General features: G+C 38.6%; 1 protein-coding gene across 5 annotated transcripts in view; it reads left to right on the top strand.

Moving 5' to 3' along the window:
• The first annotated feature begins 6,543 nt into the window (after positions 1-6,543).
• LOC122653503 (zinc finger protein CONSTANS-LIKE 12-like) overlaps positions 6,544-24,580 on the top strand; it is a 47,712-nt gene continuing 29,675 nt past the window's right edge. For 4 of the 5 annotated variants that reach the window (XR_006331823.1, XR_006331822.1, XR_006331824.1 and 1 more), the window contains exons 1-3: positions 6,544-7,086; positions 7,413-7,637; positions 22,268-22,614. Coding sequence is in view for 2 of the 5 variants with exons in the window: in XM_043847355.1 (XP_043703290.1) it covers positions 6,544-7,086; positions 7,413-7,637; positions 22,268-22,614 (1,115 nt within the window). In the remaining 3 variants the exon portion in view is untranslated. Of the gene's footprint in view, positions 7,087-7,412; positions 7,638-22,267; positions 22,619-24,580 lie in introns of all 5 variants that reach the window. The other variant, XM_043847356.1, reaches the window with a different exon arrangement.

The raw sequence follows: 24,580 nt of genomic DNA, 5'->3' as shown, positions 1-24,580 counted from the left end.
AAGCGCGAAAATGGTCTATAGGGGTTTATTTGTAATTATTGACAGTCAGCCGGGGACAAAGTAAAGCCGAAGTTCGGATTTCAGGGGCCTTAACGCAATAACCAGAAGTTATATTTTCTGTACCCGAAAGATTTCATTTGGAGGGCTCTGGACAGTCCAACTTTAACTTGAGATATCTTGGGCTCCCGAACTCCAAATTGGACGAAATTTGGGTCTATTTTGGGTGATTTTTCACAAGGAACACAATGGTGAGGCCTATATAAGTACCCCATGCTCCAAATTTTCTGAAGGACAGAATGGGTATTTTATTTATTCTTAAAGGAATCCTAGTCATCACCCGTACTCTCTCTCTCCTCCAACTTCTCAAGGGCACTTCTGAAATTCTACTTGGGATAGATTTATATTTTCTCATCTATGGAAGGTTGAAAAATCAAAGATGCTTTGATTTTATTGCTTGGAGAAGATATCTACAAAGAAAAGGAAGCACTTGTTAGAATTGGAAGTTTACTTTTCTAAAAATAGAAGGTCTATGTAAACAATCTTCTCTTCTTATTCTTTCTATTTTTTTTTCTTTTTTCTTAGGATTCAAGGCATTGTAAAAGAGGAAGGAGAAGAGAATATTCTCTTTTCTTAGGGAATATTTCTCCAACACTTCCCTCTTCTCTCTTCTCCTCTCTTCCTCCTATAAATACCCCTTGCCCTTTGGGTTGTAAGAAGTTAGTTCTAGTTCAGTTTTTTTTAGTTAGTTTTAGTTTAGTTTTAATTCAGTTTTTAATTCATTCACTTAGTGAAATTTTCTCTTCTTTTCCTATTTTTGGCTTTAGTTCTTAGTTTGATTTCATAAGATTAGTTCTTTCAAGTTCTTAATTTTTCTTTCATAAGATTAGTTAATGGTTGTAATAGGATTAATTTATGCTTTAATGTCTTCAATTTGGTTGTAATAGTTTCAGTTTTAAGCTTCCTAGTCTAAGCTCCTATGTTGATGACAAGACTTGGAGATTTAGAAGAGGAGGCCATGGTAAGTTCATGCAAGTATTCATTCAAGCTTCTTCAATTAATCCGGTTAAAAAATATTTAGGTACGCATTCTCTAAACTCTCAATTTCATTCTCCCTCTCCTCTATCTCATTCTTCTCCCTTTATTTCTTTTATTTTTCTTATGTGGTTATTTTGTTTATGTGGATGTGGATGTGTGGCTGCATTTTTTATTACTTCTAACTTGCGTTAGTATAGGATTTTATTTTTAATTACTCCCAATTTGAGTTAGTTTGATAGGTTAGATGTTCATGTGTTAGGACGTCAACTTAATCCCTTAAATTTCGTTAGATGCTTGTGAGTTAGGATTCGTTAGTTTAATTGGCATTAATTTAGTACTTTAAAATAACTTGGTTCACTTTGCATTACTTTTAAATTAGTTAAATAGAGTGGCATATATCTCCTCGTGTTCGACCCGTAGCTATGATTGACCCGTACGCTTGCGATTTTATTTTAACTCAAACAACAGGTACCACGAACAGAACTTGAAGAAGTTGCAGGTCCACGAACCGAGCTTGGAGAAGTTGTAGGTCCAACAATCAGGTCCAACAATGGTGGCCCTTCCCTTTTTTTTTTTTTCCCTTTTCTCGTACAGTGTGGATCAATTACGAGCTCAACGTCGTGGTCATGGAGGTTCTAGGTCACGATTGGGAGGAAGACGAGTTGCAGGTGCGCAAAAGGGTTCTGATTTGGGATTTCCACCCAATTTGAAACCCTAAACTCCTTAACAGTTGAAAGGGCTTTGAAACCCAATGGCAAGGGCAATTCTGTCAGTTCAAATCATAATTTTAACGCAGTTAGTAATGAACTGACAGAATGGGTGTAATTGTTAATATTTGCAAACCTCAGGGGGGTACGCAAAATTATCCAAAACTGGGGGGTAAAATCATACTTTCGTCAAACCTTAGAGGTGGTATGTGTAAATTACCCTTAAAAAAATGACAGACATGTGATTGGGTATTGGCTTGTTTCATACTTAATTTACTATTAGACTCTTCTTTGGGTTAAAAAACTTAACCCAATCTTATTATAAATATTTGAGTAAACATCATGTACACCCCCTGAGATTTGTTGACCTATCTTGTAGCCCCCTTGGTTTTTAAAACCTTACTTACAGACCCATAAACCTCACGGTGTTAATTAAGTGTTAGTTTAACAATGTAAAAGACCAAAATAGCCTTTCCACCTAAATCCTCATTTTTTTTTAATTTTTTTAACCCTCAACTTGATGGGACCACTAATATTCATCTTCTTCGTCTTCTCCTTCTGCTCACACCAACTAAGCGAACCAACCCTAAAGAGTAATTAGGGTTTCAACAACTCCCCTGCCGCATCTTGTAGCGGCCAAACTAGAGGGCCAACGACCCATCTTAACAAACGAAGTGACGCCACAGAAGCCACAAATGCCGTGAAACTCCCCTTAATCCCTCAGTCTGCGCTAGCCTGTACCTGAACGAAAGAACAATACTTTGTTTCGTTTCTGTTTTTTATTTCTTTTCTTCTCTTATTCTCCCTACAAAGAATTTTGGTTAGTTTGTTTCTGTTATTTGTTTTGTTTGGCTTGTTTCTTTTCTTTTCACTGATTTACCCTGTTATGAATCTCCAAATATGCATGGAAAGATGACATTACAAGGAGTGCCCATTTCTGCGCTGCTGCTATTACTAGGCCTGAATGACCTTTCAACAGCTCTCCCTATAATGAAATTCCACATCTGCCCCTACTACACCTATTGGAAACGGAATGAGGTGATCATGAGCATCCAATTGGGAGATAGAAGTGGGTAAAGCTTTCTATGCATAATCAAAGTGCCCATGCTTTCTCTGTTTCCCTTGAGCCCCAATAAGGAACGCCCCATTTATAACGGTGTGAGTGGTTTTATTAGCTTCCGCCTCTAGGATCTTCCGTTGAAATAAGTCCAATTAAAGGCCCAACACCCGGGGTATGGAACTGTTATAGAGACTGCATCTCAGTACAAAGACAAATGATGGGAGACCTCATAGAGACGGAGAGAGAAGTCTCGTGAGAGGAAAGTGAAGAGAGAGAGAGAGAGAGAGAGAGGATATTGGAGTAGAGACATGCTAGGTGCGTTGGAGGAGCAACGATTGTTTGTCTCCAAGAAATCTCATCACCGCTGTAGATTTCCGTTGAAGAGACCACCACTGCAGCCGTCAAAGAAGATCACCGCCGTTGTAGATTTTCGGTGACAGGGCAAGGTGGGCGATCGACTAGAATTGCAAGTTAGGGTTTAGATTGGTAGATTAGTGTTTTTTTTGGGACATGGGGCAAGGGTGTGTGCTGGAGAAAGACGAAGACCAAGACGAAGAAGATGAAGTTGAGAATAAAAAATTGAAAAAAAAAAAAAGAAAATGTAAAATGTTCATTTTTCTAAGCATTAGTGGGTCCCACTTTATTATGGTTTAGAAAGAAAAATAAAAGGAGATAAGGGTATTTTGGACCTTTACTGATTTTATGACATGTTGACATCATCACATAACCCATTCAATCTAATGGAATGGGTATTCCGTCGGTCCCAGGGGTCTGTAAGTAAGGTTTTAAAAACCAAGGGGTTTACATGACAGGTCAACAAACCTCAGGGGGTGTACAAGATGTTTACTTTAAATATTTTAGTTCAATAGATAATTAGCCTTTTTTTTTTTTTTTGTGGGTAAAGCAATAGATATTTACATACTAAACAAATATTGCAAAATGTAAATAATAAATTGTAAAGTGTAACCTAACACAAGGCTGGGTTGGGCTTAGCCCGAGGCCTCAACCTTGACCCAGCCCGACCCTGACTCAGGGCATGAAAATTTCAACCCTAACCCACCCTCAAGGTTGAAAAATCCAGCCCAGGTCTTGTTCGGGCTTTGGACGGGCTAGGGCCGACAAGGCCAAACATACACCCTATTGCATACCAAACCAAATACAACCCTTTGAATTAAAATTTTCACTATTTCTTTTTTGGGAAATTTACACATACCACCCCTAAGGTTTGACGAAAGAATATTTTCATTTCCCAGTTTTGGAAAATTTTGTGTATCCCCCCGAGGTTTGCAAACGGTAACAAATAAGCCCATTCCGTTAGTTCATGACTAACACTGTTAAATATTAGACTTGAATTGATGGAATTGCCCTTCTAAGAAGAACCTAAAAAAAAAAAAAAAGGTAAATGGACAAAATTACCCTTACATAGGAAAAAAAAAAAAAAAAAACCTGCAACTACTTGAATCCCCAATTCGAGCTCCCCTCCCTCCAACGCCACTGGAAATCTGGGAATCGGAGAGGAAATATTGAATGGTTGGGAATAAGGAAAACCCTATCGCCAGTCATGGAAAGTTGGTTGCTGGGTTCATCAGAACAGAAATGACATTACAAGGATCCAATCAGCCTCAAAACATTTTCCTCCACTCCCTAGCACTCTGCCCTTAACTCATTTAAGCTTTTGATTCTTTCCAAATGTTCTCCATTCACTTTCAACCCTACCATGAACCAGAACATAAACGACATTATATCTTTTATCAAAAAAATAACCCAACTCTGAAAAACAGAAGCCCTCTTGTGTGATTCGATTTCCCATTGCAAACCATAAAATGGACGCCATCTTGTCCAATGAGATTAATTAATATGGGTAATTGCTAATAATACCGAAATCCCTCTTCTCCTTCGAGCGGCAACCGATCAAGTTATAGATACAAGCGTTCCAGAGAAGAATGAATTGAACACTCTGAAAGCAAGTGGAAGAATACGAGAGAAGAATGATAGAAGAAAGCGGTAATTTAATTTGCAAGGAAAATAAAATATGATTAGGGATTTGATCTTTATTTCTTGCTAAATTAGAATTCTTTCTCTAATTAAGTGCATTGATCCTGGTTAATTCTACAGGTGCCGCCGATGAGATTGATTATCCATTACTGGGTTTTTTTCGATCAAAAAAGAGAAAAATAAGAAGGACTCTTAGATTACATTGCAAGACAACCAGCACAGGTGGAAGAGGAAACCATGAAATCGGAGAGTAAAGAAATGGGTATCGAATCTCAAGTTTTGAGTAGAATTAAAACCCTATGTCTCTTCTCTTCATTCTCTCATTCTTTTTAATTCTATTTTTGCTCCTCGATCGCTTCTCTGCTTGAATTCCCAATTCGATTGGGGAAGATGAGTTAGTTGTAGGTTTTTTTTTCCTTTGTAAAGGTAATTTTATCCATTCACCACTTTTTATTTTTTGGGTTCTTCTTGGAAGGGCAATTCTGTTAGTTCAAATCTAATTTTTAATAGTGTTAATCATGAACTGATGGAATGGACTTATTTGTTGCCCGTTTGCAAATTTTAGGGGGTACGTAGAATTTTCCAAAACTAAAGAATGAAAATATCCTTTCATCAAACCTCAGGGGTGGTATATATAAATTTCCCTTCTTTTTTTTTTGATAAAAAGAACCTAGATTGCGCGTAGCCTCTCCCAAGACACAACCCCTGAAATGACCGCCCAGCCTCTCTTACAAAATGAAAAATGCCCCTAGTTGATAGTTGATAGTTGATACCCCGCGCGTCCACTCATTATGATGGTTTAGGAGGGAAACATTTCCTACCTGATTCGTATTATTGAACTTTAATTTCTTGGTTTCAGTTCTCCTCTGGAACTGGAAGGAAACCCAGTCAAAACATCACATTTCCTTTGCCAGACGAAGTGGAGTGATCGTTATCTTTTTTGATAAAACCTCTCCGTTTACTGTACTGTTTCCTCTTTTGGCCTTGTGGGTTACAGTATCTGTGGGAGAAGAGGGAGCGAGTAAAATGGCGTGACCCTGCTCGTACGTGATCTTCCAAGGTGGGGACGCCCACGTTGACATAGCTGCGGTTTTCGGTTTTCGAGAGATCTCACGTTGCCACGTAATCATCCAGTTTTTTTTGTTGATTTGGCCAAAACGATTACATAATTGTAATCGATGAGCAAGAGCAGAGCACGCAGGGAGGGATGGGTTTTTCATATTGCGGGAAATTTTCAACCTAATTCTTTCTGTATCTTTGATTGTGTAAACCTATCAAATTTGAGTTTAGTTGTTTGCTTTTTCCTGTGTTTTGGATCCTAAGGATGGCTAGGATTTATCTTAGTTACCGCATTTGCTAAATTAAAATGCTCGCTGATTTTGTCATCCTTCTTCCATGGGATAAATCTGTAAGTGCTCGTCTTTCTTTCTGTTTGAACTCACATTTTTGTTAGATTATTTCCATACTGTAACATTTAGATTTTATTGATGTAAGCCATGTCGTCGTTTTTATATTTTGGTTGGACTAGATCATATAATGCAAAAGAAAATTTTCAGTTTTGATAGTTTTCTTTGGCGGAATATTTCTCCATTATTGATTTTGCTCTTGTTTTCGATTATTCTGTCTTATTGAAAACAGAGGTCTAAGGGTTTGTGGTTGGGGAGTGAGTGATTTTCAGTTCAATCCCACCACAGCCCTTGGGTTAGCATTTAAAAGTTGCAAAGGTAGATTACTTTCAGGGAAGAAATGGAACCTTTATGTAATTTCTGTGGAGCTGCGAGGGCAGTATTGTACTGCAAATCAGATTCTGCTCTTCTTTGCTTGAGCTGTGATGGGTATGTGCACTCGGCTAATGCAATATCTCAGAGGCACCTCCGTTCATTCATTTGTGACCATTGCCATTCACAGCCTGCAGTTCTTCGGTGCATTGAAGATAAACTCTCTCTCTGTCAGAACTGCAGTGCCAATGGAAATTTATGCTTGGATCCTGGACATCATCGGCAGACACTGAGTTATTATTCAGGATGTCCTACTCTTACAGAGACCTCGAGAGAAGCCAATTTTAGGTGGGGCACACAAGGCATGATGCCTATGAATGAGAATTGCAGTGACTGTTGGGAACCTGGACAACCTGGGTTGATGGTAACCACCAAGCTGAATGAGTTGGAGCCTTGTGTTTCATCTGAACCTTGGACGGGTACATCTTCAGTGGTTCCTCTGAATGTGAATTCGGTACGATGCAGTGGAGATAAACCAAGATTATACCCTGAGAACCGAAACTTGTCCAAGGTGATTTGTTCTATTTACTCCATATCATTTTTTCTCAACTCTTTAAAATAATTACTCTTCTTAAAATGGCTACTTAAATTCAACCTATCCCCTTGGTATTCGATCATTTATATTTGTATTGGTAAGGAAAAAAAAGAAATGGATTTATACACACACACAAGTGTGGAAAAAAATTGTTACAAAAAATCTAAATAAATGGCTCGTTTAGTTTGATGAGGATCAAAATATAAATCCTTTTCTTCCAAATATGGTTCTATATTACTGTTTTCATTGGTTTATTCAATCTTATTCTTGTGTCGTTCTATTTATTTGATGATGTGTAGCAGGGATACTCTCCATTGGATGAGGTTAGCATTTGTGATGGTGGTGATCTCTGTGATGGTTTCAACATGGATGCTGTTGGGCTAAATTTTGAGAACAACGATGAGATTTTCGGGTGCTCTCAAAGTCATCCCAATATTGTTCTTGATGATGTGCCCATAAATTGCTCATTTATGGACAAGAACTTCTCAGTTGCTGATTCTAATGGTCCCAATGAGAATGTGATAGAGGTTTCTTTTCTGAATCTTGAACACTCTTGCAGCTTATTATTTCTGTTTATCCAATTTAAATAAATTCTGTCTGTGGAATTATCTAGAGGGGGGGGGTGAATAGGTTATAACTAGTGGATTTTGCCTCTTTTTCGATTGCTTGTGAATTACAATGTGTGATGCAGAATTATATTAAAACAATTCACAATAAGTAAATAAAAAATTGCACAATTAGAAAGAGAAAAAATTTATAGGTGGGGAATATCACCTTTACAACTCTTTTCTAAGGATAAAAAGGTCCTTTACAATCTTTTAAGGATAAGAGAATCCAATCTTTTAAGGATAAGAGTATCTAATCTTTTAAGGATAAGAGGATCCAATCTTTTGAGGATAAAAGAATCTTTGTAGTAGTCTAAGTACGGTCTAGACTAATATAATGCAATCTCTTAAGGATGAGAAGGTCCTTGCAACAGTCTAAGTATGGTCTAGACTAAGGGAATGCAATAATGCTCAATCTAGAGTTTCAACAAACTCAAGAGCATGAATAATTACAATTGAAAGTTAAATTGTTACTTAACAAGAAATGTCACCTAATTCCTTGTGGTGAGTGCAAGATGATGATATGAAGAATGAATGCATTTTTAAAGCTCCTTAAAACACTCCTTTGAATTAGTAGTTGAAGAGTGTGGAGGCTTGAATGCTTGAGTCTTTGTTGAAGATGACTCGAAGAATATTCTTTTGAACTCAAGGACAATTTTACACTTTTGAATGATTTGATATCTCACAATAAAGCTCTGTTTTAGATGGTAGTTGGTTGACATTATTGTGTGGAGAGAGAGCTTTTATAACATCACTTTATTGCCCAAAAAGTTGGTGAGAATAAAGCCCTAACGGCTATATTTTTCTTGTTTTCGGTCAACCTGTGAATATGACCATTGGAGTCCAAGAGAGCCGTTGGACTCAGACGGATGATGTTAGGTTGACCGAAATGGTAACCGACAGCATCCGGTTGACTGACATTTTTGTCGGTATCAACCGTCAGGATTATGTGGGTGACAGATGCACATTCCCTGTTTTCCTGGTCGACTAGTAATATCGACTAGTAGGTTCTCTGGTTTGTTTTTCACTTGTCTGATTTTGGGCACCTTCTTACTAATCCATGTCCATTATTCCTAGGGCATTCTAGTAGGTCATTTGATATTACCTAGGTTCATTCTAGGTTATGAGCTACATGTGATGAGATGCAAATTGCAATATGCATGTTTGTGTTCTATTCTAGACTAGGTGCATTTGTCTTCTTCAAATGACTTGGTCCTTGACTTCTTAAGTCTTCAATCTTATTATGCTTTTGATCTTCATGTGTCCTTTCAATTTGTACTCTTCATTTGACCCTTGTTTCCTGACTTGATCTTGTTTTCTTTAAGTGATGTTCTTCAATCTTCAATCTTCTTGTGTACTTTGAATGATCATGAATCTTTAAGTCCTTCTTGAGTTTCAATGGCTTCCAAGACTATTTCAAATAACCATTCACTATAAAACATGATGTCAGTACTTTTTATGTGTTTGCTATCATCAAAACTATTATATGGAGAAGGGCATTTCCCAACACTGTCATCAATTTTTTCTTTCCTATTTGATTGTTCCTATAACTTCTTTTCCCTGAGCAGCCCTTAGCAATTTTATTGAATTAGAAGTAAATAAAGGAAAACAAGGTTTGGTGATCCAAATTCCATACAAAATAAATTTCTTAGTAAACCACTCAAACCCAGGGAAAGACCAACACACATGCAAGGCTCCTAACCCAAGTTTATCTTAAAAAAACAGTTGCCTAACAGAGGTAGGAAGATCCTCAAAAGAAAAGGAAAAAGACATCTAGGATGTAGATAATCCATTTTGTGGTGCATCTCCTTCTGGACATTGGTTAAATTAATCATACCAGTACCAACATGAGTGTTCAACATAGTTGTCAAGGCAGCAAGGCGACCAAAATGCGGTGGAGGGGTGCTGTTGGATTGTATGGGCCAATACCGTGGGGGGTATTCTAGACTTTTTACTATGTTCTATCTTATGTACAGCCATGTCGGTTATGTTAGGGACAATTTTGTCCATGTAACTTTGACTCTTTATTATAAATAAAGGCTTAGGGTCTGTCTAAGATCATTTAAGCATTATTCCTAAATCAGTTTTGTTAACATGGCATCAGAGCCAAAACTCTCTTTGATCTAGGTTTTCAAAACCCACCACCCTCCCATCGTTTTTTCTTTCCCTTCTCCTTCTCTCGATTTTTTCTCTCTTCTTTCTCTTTGGCTCTCATCCCTCTCCAAGGGTAGCACTAATGAGGAGATCATATGATCTAGTTTCTGCCCTCCTCCCCACCTCTTTTCCTTTTTTCCATGTCCTAAATCCTGCTCGATAGTTGCTGGACCTATCTCTGCGATATTAGAGTTTTCCAGAATTTTTGAAGATCAGGCCCCTACCACTGTTGAAGGCTGATTTTCCATTGTTGGAGCTTCATCTGCATACTTGACCAGCATCTATCCAACCTCTACCAATTATTTGAAGACCCCTACTCCTAATCGATCTCCTTCTTCAGGGTTTTCCAAAACCCTGACATCTATCGATTTTTGGGTTTAGGGCTGCTTGTTGCTGCTATATTTTTTGGAGGAGTTTCTACCACCAAGGGCATCATCTACAAGTTCCTGGCCAGCATATATCCAGCTCTACTGCAGGTTTTTTTTTGGATCCAATCCCCAACCTCGATCTCAACTTTCAGGGTTTTTTTCAAAACCTTGACAACATCGATATTTGGGATAGGGTTTTCCATTGCTGCTGATTTTTTTGGGGGTGGTTTCCCCATCCAAGAGGACCACTCGACCTTGCTTTCAGCCCTTAGCTTGGAGTATTTGTTGGATTTCTCTTCACAACAGCCCCTCTCTGTGATTTGGGTTTCTCTACTGCAACTATGGGTGACTCTGCTACTTCCACTGCCACTTCTAATCATGATGGCCATGGCAAATCAGAATACCACAATTTTCCTCCTAATCTCATCAAACCGGATGGCTCAAACTACCTGTTGTGGTCTCGGTTTGCCTCTTTTGCCATTGTTGGCTGTGGCCTTATGGGCCATATTGATGGCATCAGTGTTATGCCGCCAGCACCTAGTCCTCTTCAAACTAGATGGCTTGCCAACAATGGGGTTCTCATGTCCTATCTGATTGGTTCTATGACTTCAGGCCTTGCACATGGGTTTCTTCTCCTTGATACAACTTCTCAGATTTGGTCAGCTTGCAAGGAAACATATGGGCAGCTTGGCAATGATGCCCAAGTTTATGAACTCAGAAAAAAGATCCTTCATACTACTCAGGGAGACTTGTCGGTCTCTAAATCCTATACTACTCTGCGCAGCCTCTGGCAACAGTTGGACCACTTTTCTGATTACCACCCTACTACAGCTGCTGACATTGCTGCCAATAAGAAACATGTGGACAAAATCAGGGTCTATGACTTCTTAGCAGGGTTGAATGTTGAGTATGACTAGATTCGTGTTCAAGTGTTGGGCCATTATCCTTTTCCCACACTTGAACAGTCCTATGCCTTGGTCTCCTTTGGAGAAAATCGACGGGCTGCTATGTTACACCCTCCTATTACTGAAAGATCAGCCCTACAGACTGTTGCCCCGGCTCCAACTGCACCAGTTGGAAATCTCTCTCTTGGGAGTAGTACTTCAGGCATTGTTACTTGTGAGTATTGTCACAAACCTTACCACACCAAGGACATATGTTGGAAACTACATGGGAAACCAACTGACTTTGAAGCTAAACGGGCTGCCAAGAAGAAGCCAAAAAATAAAGCAAACCACTCTGAATCTGTTACTATAGCCCCGGCTACAGACATTGGTCTATCCCAAAATGATCTACAAGCATTCCTACGTGTGCTAAGGACTTCCACTGCTGCTGCCTCTACTACATCTGCTACTACTACCTCTACTACATCTGCTGCTACTGCCAATTCCTCTGCTCCTTCAGGTGCAAACTTTGCCCGGTCAGGTATTCCATTTGGTGGTCATTGTGCTTCTGTAGCTTCCCATCCTTGGATCATAGATTCTGGAGCTACAGATCACATGACCGGTTCCTCTAGCCTATTCCATCGATATTCTACTGCTTCTGGGAAAGACAAGGTTAAAGTGGCTGATGGTTCCCTTTCTTCCATATCTGGAAAAGGAATCATCAACTTCACTTCCTCCCTTCCTTTGTCTTCTGTTTTGCACGTTCCTAATTTTACTACTAATCTTCTTTCCATTAGTAGTATTACTTGTGATCTTAATTGCAAAGTAATTTTTTTTCCTTCCAATTGTGTTTTTTAGGATCTGGCATCTGGGAAGACGATTGGATTGGGTAAAGTGCACGGTGGATTGTACCTGCTTGATGATGGCCGTCTCTTTCCACTACCGTTACCTTCTCCGCTACACCAGAACTTCATGGTCTCTTCTAAACTTTACCATTGGCACTCTAGATTAGGTCACCCTCCATTAGGAATTTTAGCGCATTTATTTCCTGCTTTGGTCACCAAATGTAGTAAGGATGATTTTTTTTATGAGACTTGTGTTCTGGCCAAACAGATACGTTCTACTTATTCTTTATCAAATAAAAAGAGTTTTTCTTATTTTCATTTGGTGCATTCTGATGTTTGGGGGCCTAATCGTAAATCTTCTCTTTTTGGTCATCGTTGGTTTGTTTCCTTTATTGATTGTCATTCTAGAAACACATGGGTCTATCTTATGCGCACAAAAAGTCAGGTTTTTTCATGTTTTCAACATTTTCATAAAATGATCCAAACTCAGTTCCAGGCTACTCTCAAAATTTTGAGAAGTGACAATGGAACCGAGTATAAGGAATCCCAATTTCAAAAATACTTTGTTGATAATGGGATTATTCACCAGACTAGTTGTGTTGATACCCCGGCCCAAAATGGTGTGGCTGAAAAGAACAACCTCCACTTATTAGAAGTGGCCAGACCATTGATGTTTGTTCGACATGTTCCACCCCAATATTGGGGTGATACTGTCCTCACTGCAGCTTATCTCATTAATCGATTGCCTTCCCGGGTACTTGATTCCCATAGTCCTGTTGATGTTTTACTTAGGAATTCTTCCTTTGTGATTCCACCCAAGGTGTTTGGCTGTATCTGTTATGCTAGGGATATAAAATCTCATGGCAAACTTGAACCCCGTGGGTTAAGATGTATTTTTTTGGGTTATTCCCCAACCCAAAAAGGTTATAAGTGTTATCATCCTCCTTCCCGTCGTATTATGGTCAGTATGGATGTCATTTTTCATGAAACCCTTTCCTATTATTCTTCACCACCTCTTCAGGGGGAGAGTTCTAGTGAAGATGTGGTTCCTTCTCTTGAGGTTCCCCTTCTTTTACCTTCTATGCCTGCTGTCCAGCCTCCTATGCCTACTGTCCAGCCTTCTATGGCTGCTGTCCAGCCTTCTATGGCTGCTGCCCAACCTCCAACGACTGCTGCCCCTTCACCCGAAGGGAATCCTTTACAAGGGGTGACCATGGAAACAAGTGTGGTGATGTTCCTATTCAGGGGGAGTTGACTCCAGTACAAAGAACCATTAGTAAATTTCAGAAGAGAATTGACGACTCCAATATTATCACCTATAAAAGAGATGTTCCAGCAAAGAGCAGCTTCAATCCACTATAGCACCAATACCTATCCAGTTGCCGACTTAGGATCCAGATTCTTCTTCTCCTGGTAAGCCTTCTTCCTCCAACCTATCTATTGCTCATCGCAAAGGTACTAGGACTTGCACTCTGCATCCCATATCTCGTTTCGTTTCTTATAGTTCTCTTTCTCCTTCTTTTTGTGCATTTGTATCTTCTCTTTCTTCTGTTTCCATTCCTAAAAATTGGCAGGAAACATTTACAGATGGAAAGTGGAAGACAACAATGTTGGAAGAAATGAGAGCATTGAAAAAAAATAATACGTGGGATCTTGTGGCTCTTCCTCTAGGGAAAAAATCAATGGGATGTAAATGGGTGTTTGTGGTCAAACAGAAGGCAGATGGAACAGTGGATCGATGCAAGGCACGTTTGCTTGCAAAGGGCTTTACTTAGACATATGGAGTTGACTACCAGGAGACCTTTGCACCAGTAGCAAAACTTAATACTGTAAAAGTATTGTTATCTTGTGCTATGAATCTTGGATGGGATCTTCAGCAGTTGGATGTGAAGAATGCCTTCCTCTATGGAGAACTAGAGGAAGAGGGATATATGGACATTCCACTAGGCTTCTCTAATGACACTACCAGGGGCAAGGTTTGTAAATTGAAGAGGGCTTTCTATGGGTTGAAGTAGTCACCTAGAGTTTGGTTCGGTAGATTTCACAAGGCTATGGTTTCTGTGGGATACAAACAAAGCAATGCTGATCATACCTTGTTCATCAAACAAGTTGGTGATAAGGTAACTATCCTCATAGTCTATGTTGATGATATTGTAGTCATCGGCAATGATGGTGATGAGATCAACAAATTGAAGCTCTTCCTTGGTCGTGAGTTTGAAATAAAGGATCTGGGAACTCTAAAATATTTTCTAGGGATAGAGGTTGCTCGATCTTCAAAGGGCATCTTTCTTTCTCAAAGAAAATATATCCTAAATCTATTGTCTGAGATTGGAATGTTAGGGTGTCATCCTTCAGATACTCCCATGGAAGCTACTACTAGACTTAGGGAGAAAGAAGGTGAATCTGTTGATAAAGGTTGTTATCAGCGATTAGTGGGCAAGTTGATCTCTCTCTCTCTCATACACGACCAGCCATAGCCATTGTTGTGAGTTTTGTAAGCCAGTTTATGCATGATCCTTATTCCTCTCACATGGATGCAGTTCTTCGCATCTTACGGTACTTGAAGTCTGCTCCAGGAAAAGGGATACTTTTATCTCCCAGTGGTCATCTAAAAGTTGAAGCTTATACTGATGTCGATTGGGCTGGATCTACTGATAGAAAATCTATTTTTGGCTATTGTTCATTTGTGGTTGGCAACCTTGTCACATGGCGTAGCAAGAAGCAGGATGTTGTGGCAAGGTTGTGAAATTTTGTGGCTTAGAGGATTGTTGCAAGATATTAGTGCTGCTGTCCATCTTCCCATGATGCTATATTGTGATAATAAAGCGGCCATTGGCATCGCTCATAATCCTGTCCAGCATGATCGTACTAAGCATGTGGAGGTTGACCGACATTTTATCAAGGAGAAGCTCGAAGCCGGACTCATCTGTGTTCCATTTGTGAAGTCGGCTGATCAGTTAGCCAATGTGTTCACGAAGGGACTAAGTGGCAAAGTGTTTCATCCTATTTTAGTCAAGTTGGGCATGCATGACATATATGCATCAACTTGAGGGGGAGTGTTGGATTGTATGGGTCAGAATACCGTGGGGAGTATTTTGGACTTTTTACTATGTTCTATCTTATGTACAGCCATGTCGGCTATGTTAGGGACAATTTTGTCCATGTAACTTTGACTCTTTATTATAAATAAAGGCTTGGGGTCTGTCTAAGATCATTCAAGCATTATTCCTAAATCAGTTTTGTTAATAGGTGCCTAAGCGCTTAGGCGACAAGGCGTTCACCTAGGCGTTGCCTAGGCAACCAAGGCACTTAAGTGTTTTTATTTCCCCTCTTTTTTAGCATTATTTAGTATGTTATAATATATACCTTATATCATCAAAAATCAACATTAAGCCACATCAAGTCATCAAAAATCAACATTAAGTCACATCAAGTCATCAAAAATCAATATTAAGCTACATCATGTCATCAAAAGTCAACATAGAACTATAAGACAACATAACTGAAGAAGCAAGCTATTAGAATTTTGAAACAATCAAAACATACAGTTAGTTTATACTGTTCTTGGAATTGGTCTGTGTTATGGTATACCTAGTCTCATATTTGGTTTGTACTGTTCTTAGAAAATATGATCTTATCTATTAGAATGGTTTAAAGTATCGGCCGATACGATACGATATGATACAAATACTTACGATATGTACGTTAAAGGGTATTGTGAGCAAGGTTTAACGTATCGGTATCGGGTATCGTATCGGTCGGGTGATTTTAAGAGACGTATTGTATTGTATCGTATTGGAGATACGTATCGATCGGTGCAGAAACGCATGAAAATGATCAAAATACACATGGAAATACATTTTTGGACAACAATATAAACAAGCAATATATGTCATATATCATGCATATACACTAAGAATTGTGAATAATGTATAACCAGACAAGTGCGACACTCCTAAATTATTATAAAAGATGAGATTTCTTACATGCAGAGTCACTCTATTGCCATGAAGAATGTCGGGGTGGATCAAACTCATGTCTGTAAGGGTCTTCAAGAATAAGAGCAACTAGGATGATATTGTGTACTGAACGAACATAAGCACAATACTGACCCTTAAGGAAGCCATTTTCGATTTTGAGTGAAAAATGGTGGATTTGAGTTCAAATCTTTGCAAATGTATACAAAATATGCATCTAATAGTTAGTTGAATCTATTCTCCTTGAATCATAGCAAAAAAAAAAGAAACAAAAGAACTAACATGCAAGATTTGAAGCAAAAGATCAAGTTTTTTGAAAAAAACCTACCTTTTACCTTTCAAGTGTTGAGTATGTCTTGTATTCCAAAGATTTGAGTGCGATGTGGATCCAACCCGACTCGACCCGACATATTTTGTGGCGCGACCCGAAGGGAGAAAAAGTTAAAAATTTTTGGGGGTTCTGGTTCGTGTTTGGTGTAGTAAAATATGAAAAAAGGCACGTGTATCGATACGTATCAATATGTATCGGTACGTATCGATATATTTAAAAAAATAATAAAAAATTGAAAACAGTATGTATCGGCTGTATCGATACGTATCAACCATATCGTATCGCATCGACATGTATCGGTCGATACATATCGAGACAGCCGATACATTATTTAAAAAAAAATAGATACGTATCGGTATGTATCGTATCGACACCGACCAATACCAAGACGTATCGGCCAACACGGTACGATTCGTATCAATACTTTAAACCCTGATTGTGAGAGTATCGATATGTATCGGTATGTGTCGGCCAATACGGCTCGATATAGACCGATACATATTCGATATGATCGATACCAACCGATACATGTTGATACGGCCATTAAGACCCATGTGACTATTAGACTATGATTTTGTTTTTTAGATCAGAGATTGAAGGAGATTTCACAGAAAAATGAGATTTTACAAGAAAAGGTAGGTGTTAGAAAAACTAGATCTTTGTGTTTAAATCATGGTTTTTATCCTATTTTTTTTTTTGCTATAAATAGGTAGATTTTGGTAAAACTAAGTTAGTTGCTGCATCAAACTTGATCATTTGTTAGGTTTTGTACTCAAATCAATGACAGTTTCTTGTCTCGTTATACGTTGTTCTCCATTTTAGTGTTTATACATTATATATGTCATACATTGCTTTTTTATATTGTTTTTTGATCCAAAAGTGTATTTCCTTGTGTATCTTGACCATTTCCATGCGTATCTGTAGTGTATGATACATATCTCCGATACGATATGATAACGTCTCTTAAAATACCCTTCCGATACGATACCTGATACTGATACTTTAAACCTTGTCTATGTTAAACTGCTCTCAATTTAGAGAAATGTTCTTGTTCTCTAAGAAGTTTAATTGGTCAAATGATTTTATTTTTGCATGAGACCTTTTGTATTAGGTAGAGCACAAAACCAGTTTTTCAATAAATCCAAGATTGTTTAAGTCTGATTTATATTAAAGGAGTTATGTTCCGGTCAAACCTTATTTGGTTTGTGCGAATGCTGTCAAAACCGCTCTAAATAAAAATATATTTTTTTATATATCAAAACAAATGAATATTTTACCACTCTTATGGTTTTTAGCAATGTTTTACCATATTAAGATTTATGAAATTTTTAGAAATTTGAGAAAAACCCAGCATTAGAAACTTGAACAAATGAATATTTTACTGCTCTTTTGGTTTTTAGCAATGTTTTACCATATTAAGATTTTAGAAAAACCCTAGCTGAGGCTCTGACCTCTTTTTTTTGCTCCCCTTCGGGGGCCTTGTATTTCTTTTTTCCTCTTTGGTAATGAATTTTTTATTCACAAAAAAAAAAAAAAAAAGATTTATGGAATTTTTAGATTTGAGAAAAACCCCAACATTAGAAAGTTGAGAATTTCATCTACCGTCGAAAATCTAGTTTTTGTTTTTGAATTGGGGGGTTGACTTTTTATCCTTTTGGAATTTTATTTTTTAACTATTTTTATTGGATTCAAATAGGGGGTATTCGTTTATTTATAAATAATATCTTAAAAAATTTACTTGAATGATATTGGCATAAATGCTAAGGCGTTCGATACCACTAAGACGACAACCACCTAGACCCCAAGAAATCCGCTTGGACACCTAAGCGGCACCTGGTTTTTTGCTTTTTCATTATTCATATCGTTGAGGGTGCACATACCCTTTGTGTTATAGTTCCTTATATGGATTTTGTGGTATCTACATCAATTGGGCTCTGTTACTATTTTGGTAAATTGGCCTTGTCTTGTGAACGGTAATTTTTTGTGAAAATTGTTTTTTGTTTAATAGAACCAGAATCCTGCAACCAAAACAAGGCAAAGGGAAAGAAGAGAAGAGGAAGAAGAGACCAAGTTGTGGGAGGCTTGCCTGCGGCTAATTCTTATATGTATTGCCACAGATCCCTCCCCTTTATATATATATAAGTAAAAATATATAGGGGGACAAATACCCTTATATCTTGCGCAGCCTTACAAAGAGAAAACTAAAGTAAATAGAAAGACCAAAATACCCCTAGAATCTCAACACTCCCCCTCAAGTTGGAGCATATACATCACCTATGCTTAGCTTGTTACAACAAGTGTATAAACTAGGAGCAAACAAAGACTTAGTAAACATGTCAACCAACTGGTCTTTTGGAAGAAACAAAAGGAGTCTCAACAAGTTTCTTTAAAACTTCATCCCGAACCAAGTGACAATCCACTTTAATATGCTTGGTCTGCTCGTGATAGACCAGATTACTGGCAATATATATAGCAGCTTGGTTGTCACCATCATAGTTTGTTTCGGTGTTTCGGGCTGACCGAAATATCCGAAAACGGTTGAAATTTTGCATTTTTCTGTTATGTTTCGATAGGTCATTTCGGTGGGTTTTAGGCCAAGTTAAGACCTGAAACTTCATGGAAATCCTATTTTAGGCTATATAAACACATTTAAATGTTCGAATTGCAGAAATAGTCACCCAAAGTGGTGTTTTGGATTTGCACCATTGATTGGCAATGTACGGTCGAATCCTAATGTATAACTCAGTTAATTACACATACACATTGTTTAAGACTTTAAGTACTAGAGGACATAATAAATTAATGATTAATAAGCAATTTAAACAAGTAAATTGACTTGGAAGCTGGAAACATAAAGTGAATGACTCATAAGTTATAACTTAAGTCATAATATTAAGTATAATAAGTAAATAACTAGTTAAGAAGATGATATCAATATGACAATATCCCCAATAGTCCAATACAAGTAAAGTAGTCATCTAGTGACTCAAATGTTTACAAATATTTTAATAATAATTACTCCGACGTCCAGGATCGACCCCACTCATAGTCCGATGGAGCCGACGTGCATTGTTCTCCGACTGTAGGACAAATGAATGCCACGTCATAGTATGGGAGAAGAAACGACTAAGACTAACGAGGAGAAAAAAACCCAAAAAAACCAGAGCTTGTTAAGTCTCGGTCGAAATTTCGACCGAGACTAACGAGTTTTGGCATTTATAAAGCTACTTTTGAAAAAAGAATCTCAATATCTCGCGAGATTTTGATTTTGTCTTGAGATATCGCGAGATGGTCGAAATTTCGATCGAGTTTTTGCATTTTTTTGATTCGAGCTTGTGTTTCGATTCGGTCAAGTCGAGATACTTGAAATATTCGAGATCTCGACCGAGATTTCACGAGATTTAGTACTATGGTCACCATATATCTTCATAGGAGTAGGCCTAGGAAAACCCATCTCAAGGAGAAGAGAATAAAGCTACATCAATTCGGCAATAGTGTGAGCCATAGCTCTGTATTCTTCCTCAGCACTAGACCTAGCAATGATGGTCTGTTTCTTGCTATGCCATGTAACTAGGTTACATCCTGTTGAAGAACGACAATCACTGGCTGAGCCAACCCAATTAGCATCAGAAAAAGCAACCAACTCTATATGCTCATTAGGTCGATAAACAAGCTCTTTACCAGGGGCACCCTGTAAATACCAAAGAATTCGAACGACATCCCAATGAGCTTTCTGAGGAGACTGCATAAACTGGCTAAGGACCCCAATTGCAAAAGAAATGTTTGGCCTAGTGACTGTAAGATATATCTACTTCCCAATCAAGCTCCTGTGCTGATGCACATCTTTGAGAGGCTCACCATCATCAACCTTAAACTTCTGATGAGGTCCATAGGAACATCCACCAGTTTTGACGTAAGCATACCAAAGTCTAAGACATATTTTCTTTGGGACAAGCTGATACGTTTCTTGCTTCTCACAACCTCACTACCAAGGAAATAGTGAAGCTGACTAAATCCTTGGGTCTGAAAATGCTGCTGTAGATACTCTTTTACCTCTGTAATGCCAACCACATTATTACTAGAGATGATGATATCATCCACATAAACAATCAAAACAATTAATCAGTCCCCTTGCCGACGAACAAAGACACAGTGGTCAGAGTAACTGTGATAAACCACAAGAGATAACAGTGGCACTGAATTTCTCAAACCATGCCCCAGGAAGAGCATAAATGTCTTTATGTAATCTACAAACACGACCACTACTCTCCCCCTAAGCAACATACCCTGGAGGTTGCTCCATATATACCTCCTCTTACAAGTCATCGTAGAGAAAGGCATTTTTAATGCCTAGCTGAAATAATGGCCAATCAAAGTTAGTAGCAAGGGAAATAAGTAGGCAAACTGAATTCAACTGGGCAACAGGAGAGAAGATTTCGAAGTAATCAACCCCATAAGTCTGAGTATACCCTTTGGCAACCAGACGGGCTTTCAGCCGATTAACAGAGCCATCAGGGTGGTACTTAATAGTTTAACCCCAACAACACTTAACCGAGTCTTTACCAGGGATCTACCAAACTCCATGTGTTACGGGTCAAAAGAGCATCCATTTCAACATCCATGGCGGCTTTCCAGCTAGGAAGACGGAGAGATTCAATATGATTCTTAGGAATAGTATCAGTCGAGGGGGCTAACGCAAAACTATGAATAGAAGGACAAAGATGAGACAAGGAAACAAATTGATCTATAGGATACACAACCATAGACTTTTGAGTATAGGAACATGTACCTTTACGCAGGGTGACTAGTAAGTCATCAGATAAAGAGGGACTTGGAGAACCAGCCACCAAAAAAAAAATCAATCACCTTGTCAGGGTTTTGGAAACCCAAAACAAAAAAAAACCGATATGTGAGGAAGAGGGCTAATAGCAGTAGCAACTAGCAAGGAGAGATCAATATGGAGCCAATACAGGGCTGGAATGAGGAACCACCAGTAGGGTATGCTTCCCAGAAGAAGTAAGTCAGCAGATTACCATAGGGAGAAAAAATCGATCAGCAGGGTGTTAATGGAGAATAAAAAAAAAAATCAGGATACCTCTTGAAGAAGCATAGAGCTGTAAGGTCTAATAAATAAGAGCAGCAACCAGGCATGAAAGACCCAACACAGCCAAGTAAACAGCCATTCCAAAAATCGCAGGAGATAAGCACCCTGGAACAAAAATCAATTTTCAGGTAAAACCCTGAAAAAATCGACTTCAACAGAAGAGGGAGAAATCGAGTGGTTCTTCCACAAATCAGCAACTCAGCAACTTGAAAGAACCTTGTAGACAGTAGTAGAGCACTCCATTGATGAGAGATGGAGGCTTAAGACATAGTAGAAGCAGCAATAGGTGGCTGCACACCACAGCGTTTAAAAAAAGAAAGAAAAATCAGTAGAAGGGAGAATGAGAAAGTCCTGATTTGATTACAGGTGCTCTGATACCATGTTATAGAACCAGAATTCTGCAACCAAAACAAGGCAAAGGGAAAGAAGAGAAAGAAGAAGAGGAAGAGAGACAACCTAGTCGTGGGTGGCTACCTGCGGCTAATTCTTATATGTATTGCTGCAGGTCCCTCCCCCTTATATATATATTTAAGTAATAGTATACAGGGGGACAAAAATACCCCTGTATCTTTTGCAGCCTTACAAAGAGAAAACTATTGTAAATAGAAAGACCTACCCCTAGAATCTCAACAATTTTAAAACTAAATTATTCATTTCTTGAAGATTTCATGGGGTTGTGGAGCTTGACCTGAATTATAGGAACATATGAACATGTGGAGCTTGACCTGAAGATATTTTATCTTGTTTTAAAATTTATGTAACCCTCTTTGTTATCTCTTATTTATAGATTCCCATGATTCACAGTTTTTGGAGTTGAAATTCCCATGTTGTATAGGACTGTATTTTGTACACATAAACAGTTGACAGTCCCTTCCATGTTGTTTCTCAGGCATCTTCATCAGGGAAACATGAGCCCGTAGCTTTTAAATCTTCTTATGCTGCTGGGTCTGCCGCTGTAGTGCAGGCTGTAAATAGTGGAGCAGATAATATGTTTCTAAATCCTGGTTGCAATAGAGACATCAACCTAAGTTTTCCAACTGGCCAAGTCCATTCAGGCATGTCACTTTCATTCTCCAACCACACCAGTGAAAGTAGTGTTGCTGATTATCAAGACTGTGGAGTATCACCAGTTTTTCTGACTGCTGAATCATCTTGGAATGAAATTGTGGAGACTAGTTGCCCACAGGCAAGGGACAAAGCGAAGATTAGATACAACGAAAAGAAGAAAACACGAGCGTATGTAGTTCGCTTCCTTAAAATATTGTACAGCATTTTAGACTTTAATGAGACATTAGCTTGAACTTCATGTTTTCTATTAAATAGCACAAACCACCAAGAATCACTAAAAATTTTAAAAGTGCTTTTGAAATAACTCATGATCAAACTATTCTTGTGAGGGATCTTAACTTTCTAAATTCTGCTTCTGAAAGAGTTTGAGTTTGACTTTTGAAGATCAGAATTCAAAGAGAAGCCAAATTTTGGAGAAGAAGAGCAACAAAAGCTTTTCATTAATTGTTGGATTGTATGGGACAGAATACCGTGGGGGTATTCCCCCTTTTTATCTTTTATTATGCTTTGTATTGACTCTATATTAGGGTCGGTTATGCTAGGGACAATTCTGTCCATGTAATTTGTGGTTATTTATTATAAATACAAAGCTTGGGATCAGTCATTGATCATCCAAGCATTATTCTCTAATTCTGATCTGTTAACATGGTATCAGAGCAGGTTTCGATTAGGGTTCCCCACTCCTCCATTCTCAATCTCTTCTCCCCTTCTTTCTTTCTCGATCTCCCTTTCCTCTCCTTTTTTTCCCTTTTGTTCTTCATTCTTACATAGGGCAGCACTGATGAGGTGATCCATAGATCTAGTTGCTGCCCTCCATCACCTCATTCCATGATATGATACAAAAATTCTGATCGATAGGAACTTGCACCCTGTCTGCGATATTTGAAGCTTCAAGGTTTTTTTGGATTGATTCAATCTCAATTACAAGGCATCAATTCCCCTTATTGAAGATCAAGAACTGCAGCAGATTTTTTGGACAAACTTCTATCTCCATCAGTATTGAAGACCTCCTCACAGATTGATTTTCCCTCCTTTCAGGTTTTTCCCAAAACCCTGACAAATATTGATCTTGGAGTTGTTGGTTTCTGTTGATGTTGATTTTTGGAAGACTGATCAAGGACTCATAAGAGCACACTCGAGCCTAGTTTCAGTATCATCTATTGATTTTTTTGGAGCATTCTCCCCTACATCGATTTCACCAAAATCAGGGTTTTCTCAAAACCCTGAAAAAATCGATCTAGGGGATTTACCTGTCTGTTTCTGTTGATTTTTGGCAACACACATTATTGTCTTTACAAGAGTCTCTCCTCCTCTTTCTGGACATTCTCTTGGAGTATTTACTGGGTTTCTCATCACATCAGCCTTTCTCTACGATTTGGGTTTGTCTCTACCACACTTATGGGTGACTCTGATATTTCTACTGGCACTTCGGGTATCGATGGACATGGTAAGACTGAGTACCATACTTTTCCACCTAATCCTATCAAACTGGATGGCTCCAACTACCTCCTATGGTCTCGATCTGCATCCTTTGCAATTGCTGGCCGTGGAATTACTGGCCATATTAATGGCACTACTATTAAGAAACTACCCCTGCCCCTCTTCAAGATAGGTGGCTCTCCAATAATGGTGTACTCATGTCCTATTTGATTGGTTCCATGCAACCAGACATTGCCGATGGGTTTCTGCTCCTTGATATAGCTTCTCAGATATGGTCTGCCTGCAAGGAAATGTATGGACAGCTTGGTAATGATGCCCAAGTTTATGAACTCCAGAAAAATGTCCTTCATACCACTCAGGGGGAATTATTCGTCTCCAAATATTATGCTACCTTCAGCCTTTGGCAACAATTGGATCATTTTTCTGATTTCCACCCCATTACTGTTGTTGATATTGTTGCCTACAAGAAGCATGTAGACAAGATACGGGTTTATGACTTCTTGGCTGGATTAAATGTGGAGTATGGTCATATTCGTGTCCAAGTGTTAGGCCACTCTCCTTTTCCCACACTTGAACAATCATTTGCTTTGGTCTCCTCTGAAGAAAACCGTAGGGCTGCTATGCTGCACCCTCTTACGGACAAATCTTCTCTCCAAACTGCTTCCACGGCTACTCCTGCTACTATTGGGACTGC

This window comes from Telopea speciosissima, chromosome 3 (assembly GCF_018873765.1).
Source record: "Telopea speciosissima isolate NSW1024214 ecotype Mountain lineage chromosome 3, Tspe_v1, whole genome shotgun sequence".
Classification (NCBI taxonomy): domain Eukaryota; kingdom Viridiplantae; phylum Streptophyta; class Magnoliopsida; order Proteales; family Proteaceae; genus Telopea; species Telopea speciosissima.
This window is presented reverse-complemented; position numbering and strand designations above follow the sequence as displayed.